This window comes from Ruditapes philippinarum, unplaced genomic scaffold, assembly GCF_026571515.1.
Source record: "Ruditapes philippinarum isolate M1 unplaced genomic scaffold, ASM2657151v2 ctg1987_1_1_1_1, whole genome shotgun sequence".
NCBI lineage: Eukaryota > Metazoa > Mollusca > Bivalvia > Venerida > Veneridae > Ruditapes > Ruditapes philippinarum.
In genome coordinates this window covers 66,664-91,175 of record NW_026862637.1, presented here as the reverse complement: position 1 = coordinate 91,175, position 24,512 = coordinate 66,664, and the positions used below count along the sequence as shown (strand labels likewise).

General features: G+C 32.6%; 1 protein-coding gene across 1 annotated transcript; it reads right to left on the bottom strand.

The window, feature by feature from the left end:
* Positions 1 to 11,941: 11,941 nt before the first annotated feature.
* LOC132719669 (GPI mannosyltransferase 2-like) lies at positions 11,942 to 24,051 on the bottom strand. Its single transcript, XM_060703479.1, has 6 exons — positions 23,902 to 24,051; positions 20,712 to 21,601; positions 17,469 to 17,652; positions 16,157 to 16,178; positions 15,646 to 15,725; positions 11,942 to 12,751 (listed from the first exon to the last, which is right to left on the bottom strand). Exons 1-6 carry the CDS (start codon positions 23,989 to 23,991, stop codon positions 12,458 to 12,460), a joined length of 1,560 nt encoding a protein of 519 aa, XP_060559462.1. The 5' UTR covers positions 23,992 to 24,051; the 3' UTR covers positions 11,942 to 12,457.
* Positions 24,052 to 24,512: the final 461 nt, after the last annotated feature.

Below are 24,512 nucleotides of genomic sequence, written 5' to 3'. Positions count from 1 at the left end.
ATTGACAAATGTTGTTGCAAAATGTTTTGCACACATAGATGAATCATTCAAAACTTCCGTGATGTATGCAAACTCTTTAAATAAAATCAATTTTAGTAAGAAATCTTCGCATTTTTGAATTTACCTCTTGCACTTTTCAGAAGATTACGTAAGAATGATACGGTGTTGCGCGCAGGATGATAAATTATCGGCGGTACGCGGAAAAATGATGCGTATACCCTTGACACCGTGCATATACTTCGTATAGTCGAGCTAAAAATGTGACCGCTAGAGTGTTAACGAACAAGTGTGGACGGACGACGGACGACGGAAGGCGGACATTCAACGATCCTAAAAGCTCACCCTGAGCAAGCTGAGGTGAGCTAAAAATCAGTATCAATGTATCAGTAACAAGTGCTGTAATGCAGGGCATTAACAATATTACACTCAAATGCAAACTTGTTTGAGTCTAATTCAGAAATAAAAAAAAAAAGATTTTTCAACTAGGGGAGGGACTCTTTTAGAAATTTATCTGAAATATTAACTTATCATATGATAGCAAGGAAATGTGATAAGCTGTCAAGTTAAGAGATCTCTTTAAGAGATATTATTTGAATCCAGAATATATTTCTGTTTCATGAAGTTTTTAAAGATGTTAAAGTATATAAAGCCTAATGTCTATTAATAATTGTTTTCAACATTATTGTTTGAATTGTTTTTGGAAAAGAATAATTCAAACAAACCTGTATGATAGAGGTATGTTCAAATACTTCAGAGTGAATCACGCATGCCAAGATCATTTAAGACTCTACTTAAAATAGCAGTATAATAATTCATTCTGGTAAAATCTAATTCTAATAATCACTTAAAATATTCATCAGAGATATTATAAATTGTTACATTTTCTTTATGAATTGATGGCGAAATTATGGAAACAAAATAACTACATCTTGCACAAAGTTTATTTTTCGCACGTTTTGAGGGGTTCAAAAAGTGATGATTTTTATCTGTAATATTTGTAGATCTGCAAATTGTTATAAGGGGGGTTCTTCAATTTACTCTCATATCAATTGTTAGGAAGAGGAAGTGAGTTACTTCCCTTCACATTTATTCAAAACCAAAAGAGGAAGTTAAATTGGCAAAATTTCCACCTACCTGGTCAAACGAAAAGAAATATTTTATCTTGATTACTTTTATGAAATATTGTTTATTCTAACATTAAAAGTAAGTTTAAAACTTTATTCTGAATACATAAGTTCTCATTTATATAGAATGAGTGATTTAAAAAAAGTGTTTCATAGAATATTTATGTGTCTTTCAATTGTAATAATTCTTCCTTTTATCAATCTAAAAAGTAACATAATTGTTTGAATGAATTCTGTAATTCACTTTAAAAGAAATATACATAATTAAGTTTTTTTTATCATGTCTTAGTATTATATAAGTAATAGAAAGAGCACCGAAACACGAGGCTATCTGATTTGTACGAGGGGGCGTAGCCCCCGAGTATTAATCAGATTGCCGAGTGTTTTGGTGTTCTTTCTCTTTTGTATCATAGTCAAACATAAAAACACGTTCCCTGTTGTCAAAATATGAAACCCCGGCAAAAATGAACTAATGAACGAACATCTGAATATGATATTTCTGTCGCTTTCCCTTTCTCTGCCGTAATAATATATGTAAATCCCAGCAAAAATGATCCAATCGTTGGGCATGCTCTGGAGTGCGGGTAACTAATACCAGCACTCCAGTTAACGCACTGTGCATGTATATGTACATTGTATACGATTTAACCGTGACACATTTTCAACAGAAAGGTTTCCAAACTATGATACAACATGGTGTTATATAAATCTAAAAGGGACATTATAATAAAAAGTGAGTTATTTCCCTTTACATTAACATTCAAAACAAAAAGAGGAAGTAAAAGTTGCAAAATTTCCACCTATCTGACAAAAGAAAAGAACTATTTTCTTTTGAATTTTACAGAAATACTATTAAATCAACATTCAAAGTTTAAAACTTGGTATTATGTACACAATTTTACATCTATATTGAATGAATAATGTAAGAAAGTGTTACATTGAATATTTGAATGAGTGTTTAATTTTAATGTTTATCTGACATCAAAATTCTAAAAACAATTATTCAAATATACATAACAAAGAAGAAACATATTACAAATATGCAATATTCTTGATCATGTGATAACTATCCAAGCTTATTTATCTTATGTTTCATAATTTCCAGCAGATTGGCTCTCCTGTTCTATTCTGTTCTAGGACTTTAAGGACAAATAAGAATCAAGTAGAAGTATGTGATAAAATTAATTTAGTAAATGACTGAAACAAATTTTTCTTTCACTAATATTTTACAGAATGTTTCAAGAACCTGAATACAGAGAAAACCTATCATTGAAGTTATCAGAGGTTTTACATGAAATTGGTGTCAACGAAAGAATAGTGATGAGGAGGAGAAGAAAATGCATGCTGTCAGAGACTATGAGTAATATCAGGAACAGGTTAACTGATACAAATATAACTATTTATTTTATGCTTTTCAGTGGATTACTGATTTATCCGTGTAAATTATATTTGGTAATTTCACAGTGAAAATTATCAAAATATAATTTCACTCTTTTCAATGACGAAACTACTTTTTTAAGATTTTCCCCATGTGGTACCTCAATTTTATTTTTGCTGACAATTCTGACAATGTCAGGCTGTTTAAAGAAAAAGCAAAACTGAAATTGATAAATAACTTAAATGTCAAAAGTAATAAAAAGAAGAAAACTTACTTCTATTCATTCAAATTCATGAAATTCCAATCACCAAATTTTGTTTTTTTGTTTCATTTTGACAGTCTCAAAAATACATTCCTTCCCCATGCAAAACTGCTCTTGATGACATTTGGGCATATTAAAGTATCCTACGAGCAATAACTGCCGTATGCTTTATGAAAAATTGAAAGCATTGACAGCCATAACTCGAAGAATAAGTTAAATCAACCCAGCGTTCTTGAGCAGGTTTCCAAGTTTTCCATTTTCCTAGCTCCTTTTCTGAATGTTTTCACATCTGTCAACACTTATTTTTTGTCTGTTACAATCCTCAAATAAGTTTTCTTTCTTTTAAAAATGTGTATGACTAACAAATCCAAATTATATCCCTCTGAATCTTACACAATTATTTTCCATCCATGAAATACACAACTTTAAAAAATGGCTGCCGCTTACAATTTACAAAGCCAGGTCTAATATAAATTCGCACTAAGTAACAGAAATATGGATGGATGGTTGGACTTTTTCTCCTACAAGAATTGTTTGTTTTTATTATCAAAACAAGCGATCATTCATATTTTTTAAATAAAATTAATAAATATCACCGTCATTTAATGTTGATTGGCGGACTTATTTTTCAGCTCAAGACTTCTTTTTTTTTAATGAGAAATTCCGAATAAATGGGGCTCTCAATGGGGGAAACAGTTTTAATATTAACGTTAAAATTATGGAAATTTCGTTTTAACTTGTTTTTAAGCATAAAATAAAAAGAAAATTTGTCTGTTTGTTGTGTAAGATGTAATTTTATTTCATCTCGTGAACTTTAAAAACAGTATTCTCACTCGTGGCTTCGCCACTCGTGAGAATACTGTTTTTAAAGCCCACTCGATGAAATAAAATTTCATCTTACACACAAACAAACAAATATCCTCTATATATCATTTAGGGAGTCAGAGTGAAGGTACAACTACTATAGGACTTCATTCAGACTTTGATGAACTATACTGTGATCATGATTACAATATAATACAAGACTGGTCAGAGTGGGAACATGGCAAGTTAAACTACCTCATGATACAGGATGAGAACACTACACCTGGTTATTGTTTCTTACAAAAGTTCAGAGATAATGAACCTCTTCCTCTTACTGTCATTCCTGATGAACACCATATAACTGATAGAAGTGGAAGAATATTGCTTAAAAACACAATTATAAATGATTTGCTTGAGGTTGCTGGTCAGCAGCATGGACCATCTATTGCCGAACAAGGACAACCTGGATTCTGTGATACAGACTTTGTATATGCATATCCATATAAATCATGGCCTCAAGCAGCATCAGGTTGGTTAGACAGACAGGATATTGGCAGATGGCCAACACAAGAGATGAGAACATATGCAGCTGGTTCTGGGTGTTTTGTTGTTGCAACTGGGAGTAGGGTCAGTGTACATCCTGAGCTGGAATGGAGAATATCAACATCATTGGCAGAAAGATGCCTAATGATTAACCTAAATATAACACAAATAAGATGCTATGTTTTGTTGAAAATGATTCTTAAGTCCTTCCTTAATCCGAAAGTTGAAGATAAAATGAACATACATGTATCAAGTTTCATGTGTAAAACAGTTCTATTACATTGTATAGGAAACACAGAATCAAGTAAATGGAAAGATAACAATTTATTTACATGTTTAACTTACTGCTTATTGAAATTATACAGTTGTGTACAGAATGACTGTTGTTCACATTTCATTATACCGGAAAACAATTTGATGGCAGGGCAATTTACAGCTGAGACAAAACATGAACTTTCAAAAAATATTTTTGAACTTATACAGAATGTTAGTCATCAGTTACTTAGTATTGATATCGATCGTCTTGGCCATAGACTTCAAGTTAAACTGAACAGGGTACCACATGGCGTTTACTATTTTCCGTCTTCTCTTAAAATATATGAACATGTTCTGACCGAGGAATGTATAAACATTGCAAACGACATAAGTGTAGACCATAAGCAAGTTTTACAACATTTACACAATGAAAACATAAGATCAATGAAGCAACAGATAATTAAATTGAAGAACTTCAGTGATAATGGTAATAAACTAGAACAGGTTGCAGTCAAGTTTCTAGCACCTTTTCTTTTTACCACATATGGATCTATCCTAGCGTCATCAAGCATTGTAGAAAATAATCAAGTGTCACCTGAATCATTGGTTTGGCTATCAGCTGGTTTAAACTCAGATATCTCATCTAGCAGACTTAAATTCGCTTCAGTGTTCTACAGTACAGGAGATATGGAGAAAGCTGAACTAATTCTGAGACACACTGAACAACAATTTGACTCTTATTCTACATTACCTATTTGTAGATGCTTGAAGACGCCTGATCCAGCAGTAACAGCAGAATTCAAGAGGGTATGTAGTGAGCAAAGTGAGGACTGTATCAAACATATTACAGCTTTCTGTGTCAGATTTATACCGAAAGAGATGAACTGCACTCCTCATGAACTACAATATGAAATGTTCAGATCTACACAAGATGACATGATACACAGACATCAGAGAAAGGACTGTTGGATGGACTGGGCTGTAGTTGATTCTCTACCTTTCCTGTACTTCCTACAATATAAGATCTACAGTCATCTACAAAAGCATCAAGATCAACAACAAGCACTTAGTAAACTTATAAGAACCATAGTTACAGATAGAAATCTTGGACATAGAGAAACAGCTCTCAACATTTTAGGACAATGTATGGAACAAGAAAACAGACCTCAACAAGCATTAAATTGCTACCTGCTTTCTCTTCAACAAAAGGCAAGAAACAATGTAGCAATTATACATATATGTAAGCTCCTTTCTGGCTTATTGGCAAGCCAATAAAATGAGATCAAAAAAAGGAGAAAGTATAAAGACTTTAGGGTTCAATGATCATATGTATGTATCAAAGTGATACAAATGTCAAAATATAAGCCTGACATCATTCTTTTTTATCACATTTTATTTATGAAATACAATTGAACATGTTAAATTAAAAGAATACCTCCAGCTTCAACCAATATCTGACTTTAAATCTGAGTGGAGAGGACCAGAATTGCTCATGAATATAAATATTGGTTTATAACATGAAGCTTTTCCAAGCTTTCTAGACAGTATTCAAAACAGTTGTAGAGCTGTCACATATAGTCTTCTATTGTTGAAAATAGTAATTGATTAAAAGTCTTGTTTTTTATATATGTATTATGTATATAGATGAATAATCTTTTCCTTATTAAAATGTATGACCCCTGTATAATATAGTCTTGTTTTTGTAAATTTAATGTACCCTTTATATAACATGACCCTGTCAATGCAGTCAGCAGCCACCATTGTCTCAGGTTAATAAGAATAACTGAGGTTTTCCGCATGCTTAAAATGGCTGCAATGGTATAGTTGGCTGTGCACTGCAAAAAAACTTGCTACGTAGATGATGTCTGTTTAGATCTGCACAGCCGTTGAAATAAAAGGGGAAGCATAACTACACGAAAATTTCATTACCTCATATTAGTAGTACTCGTTTTATACTGTGACATGGCGGGTCCCCTTGTTAATGTCGCATTGTGCCAGGAATTTGACCCCATGTATCTCATTTATATATACACAGTACAAAACTTTAAAATACATACGTTTCAATTTCTTCAAAACAAAATAATTTCCTAGTTTCTTAAGTAAACAAACGAATAGATTGTTTTATTACAATCCACACAACACCAATGAGCTTTGTTCCATGCTTTAGGTTAACCTTTGCTACTTATTAATAAAACGTGTTTATGCATGGTTTAATTTGAGCCTGGTTCCACAATATCAAATCTCGGTGAACTTAACAGACAGTTGCAGTCAATTATTTGTATCAGAGACATAGATATAACAGAGATAAGCAGCTCCTATATACTCCATTGAAATATCACTCATGCCTGAAAAATTAGGCATTTTGTAGCAAATAAAACTTAATGGTGGTACATTTGATCCTTTAATATTATATACCATTTGAAAGGTAAATCTTTTATCTATTGCTGCATGTTAAAATATTGGTAACTTTCCATGCCTTTCACCAAGAAAAACATAGCAGAACATACCCACTGAGCCAGTTTTTTCGTCAAATGAATAGTTTTGTAACAAAAAATAATAGGTAGTTCTCTTTAAAAACTGATGTATCATTTATTTAAATGGGAACTGTATTTTTTTTATCTGCAGCCATACACAAATGCATAAGCTTTCAGAAAATGTATTATTTTCCTGATTTTGATATCTGGTTAAGTAAAGTTTTACTTGCTACACTTTTTAAGTTTATCAGGAACGCGTGATACTTTAACTGGTTAGGAAGCTGCCAGTGATTTTTTCTCAATTAATTGGAAAGAGGCCTTAGCCACTTGATTTTGGGAAAAATAATCGCTAAAATTGCTAATTTGGGAAGTAAAAAAGCAGGTTTAAGTTCAGATTTTTGGGAAAACTGCATGATTTTAAAGAAAATGTCAGTTTGGAAGAGGCCTTTTATCGGAGTCTGTTCTATAAGCAGGAAAATCACTGGCTGCTTATCTCTGTTATCTATGTCTCTGTTTGTATACGGCGATAAGAAAACATTGTCACTCCATTTGTAGGAGAATGTAAATAAAAATGTTTTGCAACAAAGCAAGAAAATCTTAAATAAGTCCTGAAGTGTAAAGCTGATGAATGTGAATGTAAATATTGACGACTCGCAAAGTTAACAATTAAGTCACATTGTTTAGTTTTTGAAGGCCATATTGTACATATAAGATATGTATATCTTAACATGTTACCTTCATGAAATAAAGTGTTTACTATTACTATAACAAAGTCGTGTCATTCTGCAGTAAATCATGATCTAAAATTCTAAAAGACTGGGCTCCAGTCCAATTATGGAATGGTCAACTGTTGAATGTGCAAAAAAAATACAAGAGGACCATCATGTTGAATAGATAAAATTATATTTTAATTCAAACTTTTACCTTGACAGTCAATGTTATATAAAGGCCAAGGTGATATATGAATTACTTAACAATTAAGTCACATTGATCAAAAATGTTCTTTTGCCCAAGTATAATGAAAAAAAAAAAGATACGGCACATTGAAGAAAAATTCACTAATTTGACCTTTAGTGTTAAGGTCAAATTAAGGTCAAGGTCAAGTTATTCTAAATGGTTTTTGAAGGCCATATTGTACATATAAGATATGTATATCTTAATATGTTACCTTCATTAAATAAAGTGTTTACTATTATTATCATTATTATAATATTATTATCTACTTTCAAGTTTTGTCCTAAGGATTGTTGTGCCCATATTAGTATGAAGACAATCTATTTTTTACTAAAAACGTATCAGCCAATTTTTCAAAAACAAGAGCTGTCACGCAAAAGTGACCAATGCCCCCAAAAAGGGTTCTTAAACATTGCAGAAAGGTATTATGAAAAAGAGAGAGAATTAAAGTAACTTGTTGCTTTATATTATTCTTGTGAAATGAAGTGCTATTTATAGCAAACTTACCACCTGAGGAACATGGGTCTTGGATGTGACACATGTCACACACCTTTTTGATGTGGTAGACAGTTGTGCCAAGTTAGTTCAAAATCCAGTATTAGAGCCATATAACACTCCAGAAAATCTAATAACAGTTATAACTTACCTTATAAATAGTGCTAGATGTGGGCGTATGAACACATAAAGTAGTACTCCAACCAGTTGTACTTTGGTTAAAAGAACATATTTGTGGTCTCGGGATATAGTCTTTTGAATATATTTTTCCCACTCTCTTGAATTAATTTGACTGAAATTTGAAATTTTTTAGGCCAAGTATTGATAAAATCTGTCATTTAATAAAAAGCTTAAATAATTTAAGCAAATCTGACATTGACAGTCAAAGTCAATAACATGTCAAGTCTAGGGAAATATAAGAATAATTTGACATGTTCGATTTGTCATATCATGCGTTCTTTTGTCAAAATATAAAGTAAATCTGTAAATAAACAACAAAGTTATGACAAACATTAAAACTATTTGACATTGATTGCCAAGGTCAGTTCATGTCAGATCAGGTCAAGGTCAAATTTGAACTATTTTGTATTTAGGTTTTTTTTCATAAGGGTTCTGTGGTCCAAGTATAAAATTAATAAAATCTGTAAGTAAAGAAAGTTGGACAATCTGAGCTAAACTCATTTGACAGTCAAAATCATTTTGTCTAAATCAATTTATCAATAAGAAAGATATGGCCAATCACAATTGACAAAATTTAACTAATTGGCCATAAAATGTCATGGCTAAATATAAAGACAAGTTCAAAAAATAATTCTTTTACAAATGTATGTCTTGTCCCAAGGTTTGTTGTGATGATAACTATGAAGAAACCTCAGTCATTATTTACAAATTTATATATAGCAAATATTAGCTTAAAGTGAAGGTCCAAATAATTTTGATCTACTTAAAGCAGTACGCCCTCAGATCCATTTTAATGAAAATTTTGGAAATAAACTTGAAAGTAAAATATTGTGAGGTGAACAAATAAAGTAATTTACAAATTGCAATCGGAAATTACAATGCAAGAAAATTACCAACAAGAGCACATATGCCCAAAAGTGTTTTTTTTAGTAAGGATGAAGCATTTGTAAGACATAGGAATTAAATAAAGTAATACCTCCTTCAAAAAGCAATCCTCCTTTATAGTTGAAGAACCTTCATATATAAACAGTTGCTGTTTCCAAAGCACCACCTTGAAAGTAAAAATGCTACAACGGATGGACGGAAAGACGAAAGGGGTAAAACATAATATAAGCAAATTTTTTAAGGCATTCAGTTAATGAACTCAATATAAGTGATCATCCTATGAAGCTTGACAGTTGTAAAACTGTTAACACTATTAAGATCATTTGATTTTGACCTCGTGACCCCAATATAGATATGGATCTTTTATTCATCCTATGAATTTTGGACACTGTTAGCCAAATGGAACTTGAATTAGTCTCCAGAAACCACAATTTTCAGTGTAAAGATCATTGTGACCCTGACCTTAAACCTTATGACCCTAAAATTAATAGGGGTCAAGTATTGGACTTGGCTGTTCATCCTATAAAATTTTACAGCCGAAGGTTGATTAATACATTGAGTGGAAACTGTTTTCAGTTTTAAGGTATAGTGGCCTTGACCTTTGACCCCAAAATCAATAGGGGTCTTCTACCTAATATAGACAAAAATCCTATGAAGTTTGAATATTGTGGGCCAAATGGAACTTAAGTTATGCTCCGGGAATTGTTTTCAGTTTTAAAGTAATAGTGACCTTGACCTTTGACATTGTGATCCCAAAATCAATAGGGGTCTTCTTCCCAATTTGGACAATCATCCTTTGAAGTTTGAATATTGTGGGCCAAATGAAACTTAAGTATGCTCCAGAAACTGTTTTCAGTTTTAAAGTAATAGTGACCTTGACCTTTGACCTTGTGACCCAAAAATCAATAAGGGTCTTCTACTCAATATGGACAATCGTTCTATGAAGTTTAAACACTGTGGGCCAAATGGACCTTAAGTTATGCTACGGAAACTGTTTTCAGTTTTAAGGTAATAGTGACCTTGACCTTTGGCCTTGACAAATAACAAAGTTATAGACAATTATAGCCAACAACCAAATCAAAATTCAAACATTTGACCTTAAAGATTAAAGTATACACTTTAGATAAGTAATTATTAGTTCTGTAAAACCGACATTATTCTATCTCCAAATGAAATTTATCTACATGTATATATGTATTAAAGGTTCCTATAAAGTTACGTTGAATTCTAGCCAGTAGTTGCAGAGTCTCAAGTAATCTGAAACGATTATTGCTCTATATGCATACTGCATAACTTATTAATTAGGGACATATCTCCTTCTTGAAGTTTCTGCCCAGAACAAGGCAACATTTAGTGCATTTCATCTTGGACTTGATGGTTTCCATAAAGTTTCATTGAATTCTAGCGAGTAGTTACAGAGAACTAGAGAGGAAACGAAATTCTGACCTGAACAGACAATGCCATAACAATATCCCCCTCCCAATCACATAGCAAAAATCAAGCAAATTCAAATACTTGACCTTGAGAGAAGGTCAACTTCAGCTGGTCAATTTGAAGGTCTGGTGCAAAGGGCTATTGTATCTACGTACATATACAATGTAAATCCATTGAGAAATAAAAAAATATGACCATTCTTTAAGATTCAGACGTCAATGGCAGCAACTTCTATGCTAAGGAAACATTCTGGATGATATTAACAGAAATATTCATTATACCATGGGTCACATGGATTAATGATCCCTTTTACATAGTAAAATATGAAATTGAACTAAGTTATGGCAAAATTTTAAGTTATTTTACCTGTATACTATCCATTTATACATGGATTGGCATCTGGTCATCTTTAGTTACATCCACTTCACAAGACAACTTTATTCAAATTACGGCTCACTTCATTTGATTACCTAATTCAAATTACAATTAAATTCACAATCTTTGCGACCAACTTTAGATGATTACCTTGCTCACATTGCAACCAACTACACATGATAACCTTGCGACCTACTTCACATGATTCTTTATTCACATGACACCTCCTACACATGATGACCTTATTCAAATTACCAAGATTGCAACCCACTTTACATGATAACTTTATTCACATTACAACCTACTTCCTACTTCACATGTTTTCCTTGTTCACATTGCAACCTACTTCACATAATAACCTTGTTACCATTGCAACCAGTACTTCGCATGATTACCTTCTTCACATTGCAAATTTGCAACCTACTTCACATGATAACCTTGTTCACATTGAAACCTACTTCACATGATAACCTTCTTCACATTGCAACTCATTTCACATGACAACATGATTATTCATAGCTAGGAAAACTTCACATTATAATCTAACTCACATAAAGAGTTTTTCTAAATTATGAAATATTGAGAAATATTGAAATAAAATGCATTTTTTTCACTTCAGGTAATTTGACTGTAAAAATTTATTTTTCACCAGTGAAACATTCCATATTTTCACTGGTGTTTTGCTGGACTTCTTACTTTTAAATTCAGATAATACACAAAATTTCAGGATTGTATGGTCTAAAAGGGAAAACAATATAATAAACTGATTCATTTTTCTAAAATATAGTATTTATTTCCTTATTTTGATATGAAATGATAATACTTCACTTGCAGCTACAGTATAGCTACATGTACTTGTAAAACAAATATTTTCGTACCCTTCCTTGACAATAAATCCTGTATTTATAGAAAAAAAATGAATGACAAAATAAAAGTGAAAATATAAAATAACAGGGAATATAAAATGTTAGATTATTTTTATCATATGATATCATCAAGCCAATAAAAAGCAGTAGATTGATTTGTTATTAGATGACATATCGGAAAATTCCCAGTTAATTCGGGGATAAAGCTACAACTAGTTAGTGTTGCACTGATTTATGGTACATGTATTAAACCATGAAATACAGGTAGTGCACCTTAAAGCTTCGACCAACAGAAAAAGTTTTATACCCCTAATTTGACGACGAATTCCAGACAACATTAATTCAACCTCACAGCTAAATGGTCAAAAAAAAAAACATTGTAAAAAAATGAGATAGATAACCAGCTTGTATAAACAGTTCTAATACGATCATGTCCATGGTAAAAAGTTTGAAAACAATGCTATCCCTATTACAAAATAACTTAAGAAATACACAATCACACATTTGGCGCCAAATTGTTGGCAAGTAAAATTTTCAATGCAATTTGTCACTAGATTTTTCCAGTTTCTACTGAGGTAATCTGGTTTCTCTACTGGCACTATGGACCAATGTGTGATGTCGTATTTATTGTACTGTTTTTGTCTTGGTATATTTCCGAGGACAAGGTACGCAGCATACCAGTATAGCACAGGAGTGGATGAGAAGAGGAGTCTTGTTAAAACCTGAAAATAAACAAGTTTATTATACCGGTATCTTACAAGGATATTTGTTTGTTTATAGTGTTAGATTGTTTGGTTTTATGGCACACCAACATAATTTAGGTCATATGGCACTGAATCAGGAAAGATGATTTCGGCTAACCACCTGTGTTAAAAAATTATGGCAGCAACATGGTCAAGACCACCTCACCTGCTGGAGCTAAGAAACAGAGTACCGGTTTTTGAACACTGCAGTTTATCTGAATGAGATCTATCATCCCATGAAGTTTCAAGTCCATAGCTTTTCTAGTTTATGAGAAATGGCCCACAACAAAAACAAAGAATGAAAATTAACAAAGGGCAATAACTAAAAAAAAACAAGAATTTGTAACAGAGTTACCAACGTCCCCCGCCTCAGGGAAGTTTTATATGAAGCATAAAATCAATGCTAGATCTGCAAATGCAACAATAAATTTATTAGAAAAATAAAATGAAACACTGAATTTAAAAATCTATCATGTTAAGCTTTGACCTCTAAGTGTGACCTTGACCTTGGAGGTAGGAACACTGGTGTTACGCATGACATATCATCTTATCATTGTGACTATTTGTGCCAAGTATTTTCAAAATCCCTTGATCTATGAAGAAGTTATGGACGGGACACAAAATAAACCATATAATAGACTCTCTTATTTTGACCTCTAAGTGTCACCTTGACCTTGGAGGTAGGGGTGCAGGTGTTGTACTTGACATATCATCTTATTATTGTGATTATTTGTGCCAAGCTATTTCAAAATCCCTTGAACTATGAAGAAGTTCTACATTGGACACAATATATACCCCAAATTAAAAGACTATTTTAACTTTTGACCTCAAAATGTGACCTTGACCTTGGAGGTAGGGATGCTGGTGTTGCGCATGACACATCGTCTTATTATAGTGACTATTTGTGCCAAGTATTTTCAATATACTTTGATATAAGAAAAAGTTATGGACCGCACACAAAACATACCCTATAACAGACTATGGTAATCTTTGAACTCCAAGTGTGACCTTGACCTTGGAGGTTGGTGACCGATTGTTGCGCATGACACATCATCTCAATATTGTGAACAATTGTGGCAAGTATTTACAAAATCCCTTCAAAGATAAGAAAGTTATAGACCGGACACGAGATATACCCTCAAATAGACAATGTTGACCTTGAATGAGCAAGTGCGACCTTAACCCTGGAGGTAGGGGTCTGGTTATTGCGCATGACACATCGTCTTATTATAACAAACATTTGTGCCAAGTTATTTCAGATTCCTTCCATAAATGACAAAGTTATGGACCGGACACGAAAGTGTGACGGAGAGACAGACGGACGTCCGGCCGAAATGGAATAAGGGGCCATTTCTTTTGTTATTTTCTATTGTTTAATAGAGGGCCGATGGCCCCTTACTCTATTGTTACCGAATGAACTCTATTCTTCTCTTTTGTTCTGTTTACAGTTAGATGGCCCCCTATCCTTATTCGGTAGTGCGGACGGACAGACGGACGGAAAGACGGACGGAGCCTATTTCTATATCCCCTTTTTTTCTTCGAAAAAATGGGGGACAACAAGAGGGCCATGATGGCCCTGAGTCACTCACCAGAAACAACTGCTTTTCATGGTTGGAATGTCAATATATTCTAATATTAAATTTGGGCATAGAACATGTTTAAACAATAATTTGAAGAAATGCCATGACCTGGGGCATTTAAGCTTTAACTTAAACGGGCTAATCAAATTAATATGAGCAAACTTGATAAAAGACTACCCAAGAATGCTACAGACAAAGTTTGGTAATCATCTATCAATTATTTCAATAGGTAAAGATGTTTGAAGGTTTTTTCTCTATTTTAAGCTTTAGTGGCCCCTAAAAGGGGCTAATCAAATTAATATAAGCAAACTTGATAAAAGAGTTACAAAGAATGCTACAGACAAAATTTGGTGATTATCCATCAATTGGTTCTGAAGTAGAAGATGTTTAAAGGTTTTTCTATTTTTAGCTTTAGCCACCCCTAAATGGGAGCAATCAAAATAATATTAGCAAACTTGATAAAAGACTACCCAAGAATGCTACAGACAAAGTTTGGTAATCATCTATCATTTATTTCAATAGGAAAAGATGTTTGAAGGTTTTTTTCTATTTTTAGCTTTAGTGGCCCCTAAAAGGGGCCAATCAAATTAATATGAGCAAACTTGATAAAAGACTACACAAAATTGCTACAGACAAAGTTGGGTGATCATCCATCCATTAGTTTTGTAGAAGAAGATGTTTAAAGGTTTTTCTATTTTTAGCTCTGCTGACCCCTAAAAGGGGCCAATTAGAATGACATGAGCAAATTTAAGTGTGACTGTCACAAGGATGCTACAGACTAAATTTGAAGTAAATCTGCTTAGTAGTTTCAGAGAAGAAGACGATTATTGACGCATGTCGACGAATGATGGACGCCGGAGCATCCCCCTTTTGATACTAATAGCTCACCCTGAGCCTTCGGCTCTGTTGAGCTAATAAGAAGGGCAGAGTAACTTTTCTTGTTCACTGCACTGATTCTTAACGAGATCTATCATTCTGTGAAGTTTCAAGTTCATAGCTTTTATAGTTAATAAGAAATGGCCCTGACAAAGATAAAGTATGAAAATTAACGAAGGGCAATAACTCAAAATTTAAGAAGTGCAGAGTAAGGATTCTTATGCACTGCACTTTGGGTTATCGAAAGAAGCATGCATACCAAGTTTGGAGTCAATCCCACATAAAGTGACTGAGTTATGCTCCAGACAAACCTAAACCTAAGGGGACGCCAACAACGTCGCCACCAACAAAAGTAACCCTTTTTCAAGGGGGCACAAAAATCATTACATTACTTTAGCACTTTTTAGAAATTCTTACCTGGACATGGATAAAAAACAATCCAAACACAGAAAGGATTTGGGGCCCAATGATAAAAATATGGCAGTAGTTTCCCCCTTCTATTTTTTAAAATAGGGGCCCATTTTTTTTTTCTCCTTTTTTGGGCAGAAACCCCCTCATCTAGCCCAAGGGGGTCAAAACATATGACCTGATAAAGTTTAAAAAATTATTAAAATGGAAATTAAAATTTAAAGAAAAAATTTTTTAAACTTTTTAACTATGTAAACCCTTAAAAAAATTTTTTTAATTCTGTCAATAATGTCAGCCCTGAAAAGAAATTTTAAAGGGATTTCCCCTCACTAAATGATCTCCCCTTTAAAGACCTGTGTTTCTTTCATAGACGGGTTGAAGAACATTTCCCAGTCTATTGCTTTTCATATCTGGGTACAATTATTTTTGGCTTTGGTTTAATGTCACACAAACAAGGCAAAGGTCATATGGCTACAACTGTTCTTTCCAGTTTACTGGTGGAGGAAGACCTATAGTGTACCTTTGTGTATCCTTTCAGACACCTGTGAAAATGAGGTAAAGAATATTGTCCTTTTTTATAACAAATATAAAGTACAATATCTTTCACAAAACAAAATCTGAGAGGGCATTTACTGGATTTTTTTTATTTCTCACAGACACTACAGAAACCTTGGCTGGACCTCAAAAAATAATGTTTTTCACACTTTCATAAACAAATTTCACACCGCTAAAATTAGCCTTGAAGTTTCTGGCAGAATTATTCAAAAACACAGCATGAATAAAACAAAACAGTAACCTGTATTAAATATATATAGATCAGTTATAATATTTTAATCCATATCTTCTTGCATAATAAATAAATAAAAAAAAAAAAAAAAAAAAAAAAAATCCTGAAATGTCTCCAAAAGAGAATTTGTGACATAAAAAGTTTTGAGCTTTCCTTCTCTTAAATGTAAGAAATCATTTGTTTGAAAGGTAAGCTGGACTGTATCTTAAATCTGAAAGTCTACAAATGCATGCTGACTTTCATGAAAAATTTGAAAATGCATTTTAGAGTAAAATATTGTGAAGTGAACAAAGAAAGTAAATGAATTATCTATGCACAGCAAACAGGCCTTACAATCCATGTAAACTACCAAAGAAAGGTCTAAATATGCAGAAACAGCACTTTCTGCACAGGTCAACTCAAGCAGTAGAAATGTGGTGATAAATACAGCAAAATCAGTCATCAATAGGATATAACATATAAATTATTCCTTGAATCTTTTCACTTTTCTTACAATCTGAAAACATTGCATATTTTTGAATTTTTAAAACTATTTTTTTTTTCTCATGTGTATTAATGCAGCTTTAAAACATCGTCGGAACCCACGGTACACATTCTGTATATACTACATTTAATACATGTATATGGTAAATACCGAGGATACTTTAGGATAGGAGGTTAAATATGAACTAGAGGCTTTTATAATTTATTAGAAATGGCCCGGACAAAAATAAAGTATGAAAATTAACAAAGGGCAATAACTCAAAACTTATGTAGTGCAGAGTACCGGTTCTTGTACACAGCAATTCGAGTTATTGAAAGAATTATGCATACCAAGTTTGGAGTCAATCCGACAACAACAATGTTGCCAATGACAAATGTAACCCCTATATGTGACGCCTTTTCAAGGCGACACAAAAAGAAGGATGTGGATGGCCCTGAACATGTTGTCTGGGATTTTACCTGGCTACCATAATGACATTCTCTTCTCATGGATACACCATGATGTTTCATTAATACTTTGTTATCGTTGTATCAGTTAGATTACTGTATATATTGAATATACATGTATTTCCATAATAAATTCATTCATCTGAAATTTGTGAAGTACAAACCTGTTGTTCTTGTAATAGTGGACAGTCAGTAAAAAGACAAGAATGGTCACTGGCGCAGCGAGAATAAAATTTGGTATCTGCTTCAGCCCCCAGTATCTCAAAAAACCCTGTTCCCAGTAATGCGATTGTACATAACTAAAATATGTAAGAAAAATCAAATCATTATTATTATAGTTTATAAGATACAGTATCCAATTTCCTAAAATAAAAGAGAAATATATATACATGTACATGTATATTATATACATGTTTATATGTGAAAATAGTTTATCATTCATTTTTTTTCAGTAACTGTTGAATAAAGCATACTTTTACAGAACATTGAGAACTGTGCGCAGAGTTAAGGCTCATCTGTTAATAGCACATTTTCATAAACAATCTAAGCTTAAAAGGAGCATAACTCTTACAAAATATTGCTTTCAGGAAACATTTAATGCACCTTGTGGAACAAATGTTCTTTGTTCCATGTCATGTTTTAGGTTTCATGTTGATAGCTTTGACAGTTTTGGAACCAACCTACTTTAAACAGGCAATTTCATAAAAATATAGTTTCAACAAGAGGGTCATGATGGCCCTGACATCGCTCACCTGAATATAAAAGAAACAAGTAATATTGTGAACTATAAACAAAAGCAGATATAAAATCTAAATCTAAAACAGATATCACAAAGTTCATATTTGTATCTAAAAAAGTACATTTGTAAAAACATTTCTGATTGCTCTATGGGAAAACAACAGTTCCAAAAGATGTGTACATATTAGGAAAGTCAATGACCCCCCTGAGGAGGCACCAATTTCGACTCTTATTTGATCAAACTTGATAGACAACCATTAAAAGATGTTCCATGCTTAATATCTAAGCTCTAGCTCTTTGTGGTTTTTTTTTAAAAGAAGAGTTTTTAAGTTTTCACTATATGCATAGTTGCATATAAGGACAAGGAACATCGCAATGCGATGCAACCAGGTTTTCAGCAAAATATTTCACAGAAGCTTTGTCATGAAGGGGCATTTGTTTTTAATTGAACTTTTAGGAGGAATTATGGCTTTTTTAATATTCCTCAAACAAAAAATGATTGAGAAATTTTATGTTGTCTATTCGCTCTTTTTTTCCCCAAATGTTTTAGAAAGGTAAACAGTACTTTATTTTTGCTTAATTTTTGCATTTTTGCGTCTCTTGTCATTTTCTTTTGTCAACAAATATTGGCGTGTGGTGTTTTGTGCGATATCAAGAAAAGTATGTTCACAATTTTAAAAAATACTTGAATGATGTCTTGGAAGAAACATGGGACTTTAGTGAGCGCCAGGCACTTGATGACAAAGCTTCTGTGAAAGTTTGGTCAAAATCCATTGAGAAATGTAGGAGAAGTTGCGCACTGTAGAAATTGTTCACTATATATTCTGTATAAGGAAAAATATACAAAGGGCCATAATTCGGTCAAATATTATCCAATCACAAAACCCGACAATATGTGCCAGGCACTTGATAACAAAGCTTCTAAGAAAGTTTGGTCAAAATCCGTTGAGAAATGTAGGAGGAGTAGAGCACAGAAGAAATTGTTCTCTATATATTCTGTATAAGGAAAAAATATACAAAAGGGCCATAATGTGGTCAAATATTATCCAATCACAAAACCCCAACAATATGTGCCAGGCACTTGATAACAAAGCTTCTAAGAAAGTTTGGTCAAAATCCGTTGAGAAATGTAGGAGGAGTTGCGCACAGAAGAAATTGTTCACTATATATTCTATATAAGGAAAAAAACAAAGGGCCATAATTAGGTCAAATATATACCAATTGCAAAACCCTGGCAATATGTGTCAGGGCACTTGATGACAAAGCTTCTGAGAAAGTTTGGTCAAAATCCGTTGAGAAATGTAGGAGGAGTTGCGCACAGAAGAAATTGTTCACTATATATTTTATATAAGGAAAAAAAAACAAAGGACCATAATTAGGTCAAATATTATCTAATCGCAAAACCCCGACAATATGCGCCAGGGCACTTGATGACAAAGCTTCTGTGAAAGTTTGGTCAAAATCCGTTGAGAAATGTAGGAGGAGTTGCGCACAGAAGAAATTGTTTACGCCCGCCCGCCCCGCCCGCCCGTTTGCCGACATACCTCAATCTAATAACCAGTTTTTTCCTGCGGAAAACCTGGTTAAAAATTAATGACACCCCAGGATGAGGCCAATTTTGAACCAAGGGCTTTTATTTGATCAAACTTGGTAGACACTAACTAGGAGATGTTTCATGCCAAACATCTAAGCTCTAGCTCTTTAAGTTTTTAAAAGAAGATATTTTAAGTTTTTTCTTTTGGTTACCATGGCAACCAGAGTTGGAATAAAATTGTTTGAACAATTTTTAAAGGTGACCGCTAAAGGAAAATTCCTGTGAAGTTTTGATGGAATTTGCTAAGCGGTTAATGAAAAGATGATGTTTAATGTAAAAGTTTACGGACGGACGGACAGACACACTCTAGACAATAAAGCAGTCACAAAAGCTCATCATGTCAATTTGTGACAGGTGAGTTATAAAAGGGAGCATAACTCAAAACTACTTCTTTTAGAATATCATCTATTATCTTACAAATGTACCTATTCAGGATGATGTTTATATCATTCATAGTGCTGACATCATTATATTTAAAAGACAATTATGAAAAAATTCTAAGTTAAGAAAGGATATAACTTTAAAATGTTGCTTTCAAAATATACCCCTGGTCTTACAGCCAAATCTTATCATGATTATCAACTGACAAGTACTCCAAGTTTTGGTTTGATACCTTTAAAATTGCACAAAGAAGACAATGACCATGCAGTGATCATAATATCTTAATTAACTTTTTCTTTGAAAAAGACAACCTAAAAAATAAAGATTATTCTGTAAAGTGAACATTATCATTATGATACATACAAAAATAAATTAGTTAAAATATTTTAAAATTTAAATCTATTTTTTTCTCCATGACAAAATTTATGTTTAACAATTTTATAACCGTTTGCTGAATGTCTCAGGAACTTTTCTAAATCACCTTATGCCAGGCAAATAAACACTTCCATACATATTTTAGTACTTCCAAAACAAAACCTTTCCCTCTCTTATTCCAAATACAAAGCAGGAGAAAGTCTATTTCTCAAACTGAGAAGAATAAGTGTTCTAAAGGCAGAGAGGCATTACACCACTCAGATGGCTTACCTGTAAGCTAAAGGGAGAGAAGCATTACACCACTCAGATGACTTGTCACTTGGTAACTTCAATCCTTCTGTTCTTGCATACTGCATAATATGGTCTGGTATTTCTAAAGTATACTCCTTCATACAGTATAGCTGGTAACAATAATACTGGTAAATGATGAAAGGAAGAACACTTATCATTATCAGCAAGCTGTAAGGTACAATCGTTGTACTGAAGTATATCCACGGAATTGTCATTAGCATACTCGCATTCACCATAACTGCCTTATACAATCTTCCTAAAGTCTGCAAAGCATTCTTGACTAGAATGTACGCTAAATAGCCGAGATTGATCAAGCCATTTGAACGTGTTAAACAAGTAAAAGCAAAGTATATCGCAGCTGAGAATTTTCTGCCTTCTTCTAGTTTCAATAATGCTGTGACAGTTAGATATGAGAAAATGCACTCTGAATAAACAGCTGACATAAAAATAGAGGCTGGATTTATACAGAATAGTAAGGAAGCTGTGTATGCTACGGTGTCATTACAAGTTACAAGCTTGCCTAGTTTGAATAAGATTTCTGCCGTTTTCATGAATATTAATGTATTAACTAGTGTTGATGAAATAAGTATTACACTTTCAAAACTCATTAAGAACTGTAATGGAAACAACACTGAATTTGCAAAGGTTCTGACAAATAGCGGAAAAAGTGGAAAAAATGCAAGTGTGTTTTCATAAGTGTAACCATGCTCTGCAACATGAGTGAAATACACCCCGTCCCATCTTTTCAAACCTCCAAGGAGAAATGTAACAATATGATCCAAACTTGTTTGAGAATTTGCTGTTTGAACATGTCTCCCAGGATTAAATACGGCTGCATCATGATCTGGTAAAACTGTGTTAAACAAAATCTGAAAATAGAATCATTATAGAATAAAAACAATCTCATTATTTAAAGCCCCAAAATAAGCCAACATAACTTTTCTTCCACATGCATGTAGTTGGGGTTACTGCTGTGTCATATTTCTTGAAAGCCCCCTTCCCTGGATGCCTTTATTTTAGGTATACATGACACAGCATATTACTGATGTTTTGCATCAGCTAGCAAATTATTTCAAAAGATTATGGTTCAAGTAAAGATAAATTAAAGAAACAAGCCAAACATTTTCTTTTTCAAAGCTAGTTTAAAAATTATGTAATTTTTTTTTACTTATCAGTGAAATTTTCAGTGACATAATATAAATGATCGAATATCATTTGTAAAATTATTTAGAAGTTTAGAAAAAATATGTATTATCATTCTTTGTGAAAATGTAACTTTAGATGTGCAAGTTACTGACTTGCTTTTATTTCATATTGAAAAAATAGCGTACGGCTATCCGCAACACAATAGGCAAGACACGCTTGACTCCCGTACGACTAGAACTTTTGGCTATACTCCCTTAAGCTTAGAAAACTGGAACTCAGACGTATATATGCTAGGTTATTCCTTTTCAATAAGATTCTGAACATGGTCTGGTTGCTATACCCATAGAAGAATATTTGACACCTCTCCTGAACGGTTTACAGACTCTTCACCCCCCCAGACACTTAACCCTAGGCCCTTTTTTGTAGACACTTCACCCCTCAGACAGTTCACCCCTCATTTTAAGAAATTTGATTGAGACACTTCACCCCCCAATTTTTTTATTTTGTGTAACAACTATTTATGTAGAAAATGTTAAATGTATTCAATAGTGATTGAGTAGGCCCTATGTTTATTGTTTTAACATATTTTATTATTATTTTATCATGTAATTGACCAAAGACAATGGATTTAAATTGTTGAATTTGCCCTAAAATAAGGCTCATATCACAGTTATTAATAAGTAAATTCTTTATTTTTAATTTTATTTTTAATATATTTTAATTAAAGTGAAAGTGATATGACTAATTGTAGAATAATCTTTCTATTGAAGTGTGTGAACTTATGTGTGAATTTTACTTTGATATATATTAAGACAGTATTTTACATGTAATCTCTTTCACACTTCCTTTGTGTCTTTAATTGACAGTATCTTGTTTAATGAATTGAAAGCTAAACATGAATTTATTTATTTATTTATTGAACTGGCAACACATAGAATGTGATACCGGTAAGTTTACTTAATTTGTTAGCAACATTTTTAAGTAAGGAAAATACAAATTGTTCATTTTTATTTATTACAAAAAGTGTATAAATAATTCATTCATTTGTTAATTTATATTCTTTCATATTCATTTTATATTCATTTTTTTTTCAAACAATATAATTTAATAAAATATTGTTTATTTATTTATTTTACATACAATATTATATTATTTATTTATTTATCCACTTATTTCATTTTCATACAATAATACCTTTTTAATCCAATTATCTAATCAATTATGAGATAACTGTTGAATAAACAACCAATCAACATGTTGAATAAACAAGGTGACATGCAATAAACACTTAATGGATGGAAGTGCTTTGTATAACAGTGGGCAATACCATGATCATGAATTAAAGGGACTCCACTAAGGTTTTTTGACATGATGGGACTGAAAATATTTTTTCCAGATAAGTGTACCATTTCATGTAGGTTTAGACCACTTATCTTTGTGCAAAATTTCAGATCATTCCCGCACTTCGTTTTTCCTGAATAATCATTCAAATTGTAAATAAATGACCCAAAATGAAGAGTGTTTAAACACTCACGATTTTCAAATCATATGATTTTCAATTATTTCAAGTATATTTCTTAGCTAATCTTTTCATATATTTTTGTTTAAAGTGTCCCAGCTCATAATTAAAATAAGCATATGATATAAAAAGCATTATGTTGTTGGCTTATTTTCTTTAAAGAAAAAAAATGGATGAGGGGTGAAGTGTCTTACTGATTGGGGGGGGGGGGTGTGAAGTGTCTTGAGGGGTGAAGTGTCTTCAAAATTTGAGGGGGGTGAAGTGTCTTGCTACCTCCTGAACATAACACCATGGCGATCCCTTATGTTATAGGTTTTTTACAGCAACCTCAGACTATAATAAATTCTCATTCTTTCCTAGGACCTTATACCACTGGAACCACCTACCCCCTGCAGTAGCCCTAATCCCTACCCCAGAACAGTTCAGTCCTGAATCGTGTTCCAGTCGTGTCATCATTTATGAGAAATATATTCTTACAGTATATAACCTAATGCAATTACACACCTGCAAGATAATAACTGACAGTCTTGATATAATGGCGAAACATTTGATTTTCTGTAACAAAATTTCATTTGACACTACGGGCGCCGCCATATTTGTTACTGAGCCAAATATAAAATGTAAGGGTTTCACTCATTGGATAAATAAAGAAATATTGACCAATAGATTTTCTCTATCTATAAACATTTTAATAAAATTAATGTGAACGAGATATTTCAATAGTAATATATATTTAATTTCAATAAATGATTATTTTATTGCATCTAAGACATGGTTTGAGTATTTGTTATCTACATTCACGCTATCCAAGGAATAACAATCTCTATTTCTATCAATTCTTAAAGAATATTGATAAAAATTTCGTTCAAACAAGGAAGAAGCGAAAATGGCTGCGATCAGTAGAAGTTTTCGGGTATATCACAAATTAGAGCCACCTTACAGTGTTATGCTTGAAAACAAGAACTTGGCTGATACGTTGATGTTTGAGAGCAATGCAGTCACCATTCTATGTAATTCCATGTTAATTTGATATCATTCAGTAACATTATTTATTAGTTTATTGATTTGATAATTATCATAAATCTTTTAACTGTTTAAAGGTACTGTAGGTTGGT

Bases quoted from the DNA above. Each gene is read 5' to 3' on its own strand.
- LOC132719669 (XM_060703479.1), bottom strand. From the start codon at position 23,991: ATGGCGGCGCCCGTAGTGTCAAATGAAATTTTGTTACAGAAAATCAAA. The intron at 16,179-17,468 runs GTATATTCAATA...TCATTTTCACAG, and splicing joins AATTTATTATGGAAATACAT to GTGTCTGAAAGGATACACAA. The intron at 15,726-16,156 runs GTACACTATAGG...TTTAAAAAATAG, and splicing joins GTCTGAAAGGATACACAAAG to AAGGGGGAAACTACTGCCAT.